The sequence below is a fragment of the Heterodontus francisci genome, chromosome 14 (assembly GCF_036365525.1).
Source record: "Heterodontus francisci isolate sHetFra1 chromosome 14, sHetFra1.hap1, whole genome shotgun sequence".
Classification (NCBI taxonomy): domain Eukaryota; kingdom Metazoa; phylum Chordata; class Chondrichthyes; order Heterodontiformes; family Heterodontidae; genus Heterodontus; species Heterodontus francisci.
The window spans coordinates 95,300,936-95,306,935 of NC_090384.1; the positions used below are offsets into that span (position 1 = coordinate 95,300,936).

Consider the following 6,000-nt stretch of genomic DNA (forward strand, 5'->3'; position numbering starts at 1 on the left):
GGTTAGTATTCAATGGGGTGCGAAAGATACCAAATGACTACTGCTCACAATGCAGAAAAATATTTCTACCAATGGAAATTCAAATCTTAATCACTGCTGCATTCCACATCAATCTACAACATAGAAGTTAATGTTCTTACCCTTTCAACTGTTCATTCAGATTGGAAACGACATGTTGGTGTTGCTCAGAATCACGTTTTTGCTGGCTTCGTAGAAGGGACAATTGATTTTGCAAGTGTTCGGATTCATTCTGCATCAGGCAGGAAGAGCTTTAAGCAGACTTGCAGACAACATTCTGTGTTTCTCATGCCATTTTCGAGGCACAGTAACAGGTTCAGAATTTAAATTTTCATATTACATTTTACTTAGGGGGGAGCAGGGGGGGGAAAGGAACCGAGGCTATAAAACAGAATTTTTCAAATCTGTTCGAACTTCATTAATTTGTACAGCATCAACTCAATTGAAATTACTCAATTGCATTACTAAAGTTTAACGTGATTTACTGCATCATTTTTCAACAGTGTAAAGAAATTCATAACTGCACATTTGAAAAGATAAAACACAAAGACAATAACAAACATACAGACAGCCACGTCTTCAATTTTTATAACGTCCACTCCTTTGCATCTATGGTTTCACATATCTGGTTTTAAGAAATGTGATGCTGGACATTTAGAAGTATTCATGTTCTTCTATGTTGCTTTATATTCCTTAATTGTTCACCAAAGCAAACCATTTGGTACAAGGGGAACAACCTTTTGCTACCTGACTCATCACACATGTTCTGCTAAACAATGCACATTGGGGGCAATCCCACGATTCTAGCACTCATATGAAGCATACCTCAGCAAATCACAAACACTGTGTATGATTTTCCATTCATTGATGAATTTTCCAAAATGCATTTCTTGCAAGCATTGTTCCCTGGTAGGAGCTCCCAATTGCAGAATCACTCCTATTGCCTCTATGTTCTGACCTGTCACATACAGATTCCTCGACTATCTGAGCAGCTTACATAAACGATAAAGGGATGGAAATCATTTTATCCTTGGAAAGATCAAGGCATGCCTGGAGACTGGAATTTAATGGAAGCTCATCATATTTATTCCAGATAAAAAAAAAGTTAGGACAGAGCCTGCCACAGTACAGAGATTCAAGCTTTGATAGGGAGGGTCAACTAAACTTCATCCTTTACAAGGATGATAAAATCCAGCACCAATGCATGGCTGAATGATATCTTGGAAAGGTGAACACCTAAGCAGTACTGTCTATACGAAAATGGCCTTCTCACCAGAAGGCCACAAATGTGCTCCTGCAAAAAGTAGGCCAGTTCACAGCTCTCTCTCACATAGCTGGAAAAAGAAATAGAACTTTCAACATTAGAGTAGCAGGGCCTGTCCATTACTTAGAAGGTCAACTGCTTTAAAATTTTTCCTCTCTTTCTTCCTGGTTCCTTTGACACTCACTAATGTCAAGAAAGTAATGCTATATTATCTGGATTATGCACTTTGCCATAATTTGTAGACATGGGATCTATCCAATGGTCATTCAGACACAAATGACTCGTCTCCAAGGACGGTGGGAAAATTGTAGGCTCTGCAGTGAGTGGCCGTGTCACTAACTGCAGAGATTAATCGTCTACAAGACACAGGATATAACAGAAAACTTGACAGAAAATGGTCTGCATATAAAATATTAGACAATTACAGCCTCTCATCGCGTGGCTGTTCCCTACAAACATATTGATAGTCTACATAGCATTCACCTAATCCCACTATAGGCAGAGAATTGCACAGCAACATAGATCACCAGTTAGTATTTTCTAAAGCTGCGTTTATATTTGGGTGAATGGGTTGTTCGTGTTGCCTGCTTTCAACACAAAGGGCTCACGTAGCTGGCTGTAACCCTAGTGTAAGCTGGGCAGAGTTGTTGAGACCAGTCATCAGAAGAGCAATTTTTCATCAGATTTTCTCAGCAGCTGGCCTTAATGAATCCACCAAGACCCAATCTTGCAGCACGAGCACCTCAGTAAATGAAATACAAAAGCAGTTTGACAATTAATAAAGGAAAAATTTGCACGGCTGTAGAGAAAGAGCAGGGGAGTAGGGCTAACTGGATAGCTTGTTCAAAAAGCCGGCATAGGAATGATGGTCCGAATGGTCTCCTTCTGTGCAGTATCATTCTAGAAATTAGGCTCCTAGCTGAAAATTATTAATGTGGGTTCAAACAATTTTACAATTGAATAGTTACAAGGTTTAATTTATAAAATTTTATAGCTTTTAAAGAAATTTTCTATTCTTGTTGTGTACCTTGATTCATTCTGCATGCAACAAGGGTATTTTCTTACTTTTTTGATAAATGGGAAATCATCATTTGATATCCCAGATATGTGAAACCCTGTCATTTGAAATATCCTGCACTTGACACATGGTCTCTTAAATTTACGCCACCTGCTGTGACCAATATTTACTGCAAATTCTTACATAAAAAACAATTCCTTGACAACCCAGAGAGAAAGTATGTGGGATACGCAGTTCTGTACTAAAAATGGTGCAAATTTTGGGACAATTGATAGTCATTTAACATATAATATGGAGAAAATAATTATCCAAAATCCCAAAAAAGTAATTTATCCAAAAAATACTTGGTAAATGTATGAATTCAGGTCTATGTTTTTTTTCAAAAAGAAACAATATAGTAACAGAAATTGAAAATTCCGAGACATGAAATTTTAAAAAAAAGTCTTGTAAATAGATTCAATTTTGCAGTAAGATTTTGTTTTCAGAACTTGCTTTTTACAACTGGGCAATCTTTAGGGCAAAAAGAATTCTACAATATCTATTTACTGCTCTTAGAATTTATTTTTCTTTACAAAGTTTACAAAAGAATCTTTGCATGAAAAATGTAACATTGGATAAAATGGTTACTTCTGCAAGATTTTTAAAAAATTAAATTATGTTGCCTTTTGCAACCACCAAGTGAAATCTAAGAATGTGGGAACTGAAGTAGGTTATTCAACCTCACAAAGCTGTTCCATCATTCAATTAGATCAAGGTTGATCTGCATACTATACACTAGACTCTGGTGATTGTAGTTTGAAAATAATGGAAGAACGTGAAATAATTTTTTGAAAATACGATGACCATTGTCACATTTTCTATTTGCGAGACATCTGTAGTTGTACACGCAGTATATTTATCGATTATGAACATTTTAATAGGATTTTTTCCATAAATGCATTTGAAGTTTTAGATACACATCCTGTGATCTTCATCCCCTTCCCATTGTTCAGGGCTTTCCCACTACCATGAGCTGTCATACTTAGGCCTTCTTAATGCAGTCACACATAACCACAACACAGTGACAAATTAAAAGCCAAACATAGGCAAAATACCTACACATATATGGAAACCAGACCCGACAGAACATGATCAACAACACACTGCAACTGTAACTCATCACCTCAAAAGTGAATCATGGGCAAACACACCTGGGGAACCCTCAGTAGCTGCCCCTCTTCACACACACCAAAGGTCACCTGTATTAGAAGGCTTTGTTACTAGATCCTTGAATTTAAGTATTTTCACATTTTCATGATCAAAGGTTTAACACCATTCAAAAGTTCAACCTTGGGGATTAATCCAAAAGTTTTGATCTGGGCTTTATATCCTGATGAGAAACTTATAAGACAATATGAAATGGCAACGGCATGCAGAAAATTTACAACTCCATCTCTGCAGGTAAACAGAAGACAGGGATTATTCAATTGTTCTGCTGGTCATGGGTTCCAAATGTCCAAATAGGTTAATTCCCCAATGGAATTGAAAAAAAAAAAATCATTTGCTCAACTTGTTTAGAACAACAATTTTGTAACTGAGAGTGATACAGTTTATAATTTTTTTAAAAATGCTACACACATAATCCTATTATAATGATGGATATAAAATACTATCAATATGAATATCAAAAACATAATGAGCCATTATCCTCAAATACTTTGAAATATTAATTACGAGTGAACTTAAAACATTTTTTCTAAATTATATTTATCAAACAACATTTTTATTTCATACTTGGCCCTTACATTATAATAATTGTCTTACATTAAGTTATTCTTGAAAATGGAAAGTGCACACTTGCTTCTCACTCTTACCTGGTGGAACTCTACTCTGGCACGAAGCTGTGCTTTGTCCTCCAAGTCCTGACAACGCTCCTCCAACACTAGGATTTGCTCCTGTAATCTGTTCCGCTCCAGTTCTAGCTCCTCAACGACTGCCCTCAGTCCTGTATAATTATAAGTGTGTTATTACAGAGTTGCTCAAATGAAAATTAAACTGAATGGAATGATTGTGGGTTTTAAGTTTTAAATCACTTGTTTAAAAGAATAATAAATAATAACGTATTATCTTTCTCAAACTATCTTAATCAAAAACTTTGGGCCAGAGTTAGCGGTGGAAATAACAATGAGGCTATCAACACTCAGTGTTATTAAAAGTGTAAATCGGACTGCAACGTCTGACAACCATACGTGCAGTTAAACTTGGAAATCAGAAAACCGCTGTCTGAGGTGCCCTGCTCCTCCAGAAGCTTTGATGTACCAGTATCATTATCAGTATTGGGCGGCACAGTGGCGCAGTGGTTAGCACCGCAGCCTCACAGCTCCAGCGACCCGGGTTCAATTCTGGGTGCTGCCTGTGTGGAGTTTGCAAGTTCTCCCTGTGTCTGCGTGGGTTTTCTCCAGGTGCTCCGGTTTCCTCCCACAAGCCAAAAAGACTTGCAGGTTGATAGGTAAATTGGCCATTATAAATTGCCCCTAGTATAGGTAGGTGGTAGGGAAATATAGGGACACGTGGGGATGCGGTAGGAATATGGGATTAGTGTAGGATTAGTATAAAATGGGTGGTTGATGGTCGGCACAGACTCGCTGGGCCGAAGGGCCTGTTTCAGTGCTGTATCTCTAAACATAAACATCTCCCCGAGAGACTCAGCATTACAACACATGGAACAGCGTGAACTTGCAGTACTCAACATGATAGATACCCACTAAAACATGCCAGAAAAGATTAGGACTTGTCCATTCCAGTATAAGTAAATTTTTAATGGTGTGAGCGGTCTTAATTATTGGCACTGACAATTAACTCTTACAAGTGTGGAGTCTCATTCCTTTAGAATTTAATAATTGTTGGAGATTTTCCAATTTTAAATTTGTTTTTACACATTTTATTTTGTCTCTTTTCTCTGTCTCTTAAACCCATCTTTCTTTCCCTCCCTTTATTTCTTCATTTTCTCTTCCTGATTTGACATTGAGTTAAATATTCTGAGACACCCTGGTTCAAACTCTGCGCTGCTCATTAATGATCCTTCAATCTGATTGGTTAAGAAGCTACACAGCTGTTTGCCCTGCTCACATAGGTCCAAGATCCCATGTAATGTAAGTTCCAGTGCAAAATCCTACAGAAAATCTGTGGGCAAGTGTAAATATAATGAACAGTTGGTGCCGTTGGTTCGTCGCTAAGAGCAAATTCCAGCCATCTGTTTCTGTATATTCTGGATCATGTTCTTAAGTTAAATGATTTTAAGTTAGATATTAAACAACCCTCACCTTTGCTTCACACATTTTATGGACACAGACATATGCAAGCCAGAAATAAGTGCCAATTCTGACATTACACTATCATGCCGCACACTACATGCAAAAGCTCTCAAAATCCTGGATTTCTTTTCCCTCCCCTTAAAGCAGAGGGAGAGGTGAGAAAGATGAAGGGAAGTCACCGAATAAACAGAGAAACAAAGGAGTCAGAAGAGAAAAAGTGGGTTGGGGCGAGAAAGAGAGAAATGAGAAAGAGACAAAGCAGGGCAGGAAATAAGCAGAATTCAAAAATAAAAGAAAATTAATTGAGAGTGGTGGAAGGGTAATAAAGAGAGGGTATGGAGTTGGGAGGCAACAACCTATGCAAGAACTTAAGAGAAAGTGGAGGATGGAGGCAAGATGGTAGACGA

The 6,000-nt window shown here is 37.6% G+C and overlaps 1 protein-coding gene across 2 annotated transcripts in view; it reads right to left on the reverse strand.

The window, feature by feature from the left end:
• LOC137377163 (golgin subfamily B member 1-like) overlaps positions 1-6,000 on the reverse strand; it is an 83,824-nt gene that overhangs the window by 28,102 nt on the left and 49,722 nt on the right. For both annotated transcript variants that reach the window (XM_068046570.1, XM_068046569.1), the window contains exons 17-18: positions 4,154-4,284; positions 141-250 (exon numbers count right to left, since the gene is read on the reverse strand). In XM_068046570.1, the coding sequence (XP_067902671.1) occupies positions 141-250; positions 4,154-4,284 (241 nt within the window). The remainder of the gene's footprint in view (positions 1-140; positions 251-4,153; positions 4,285-6,000) is intronic.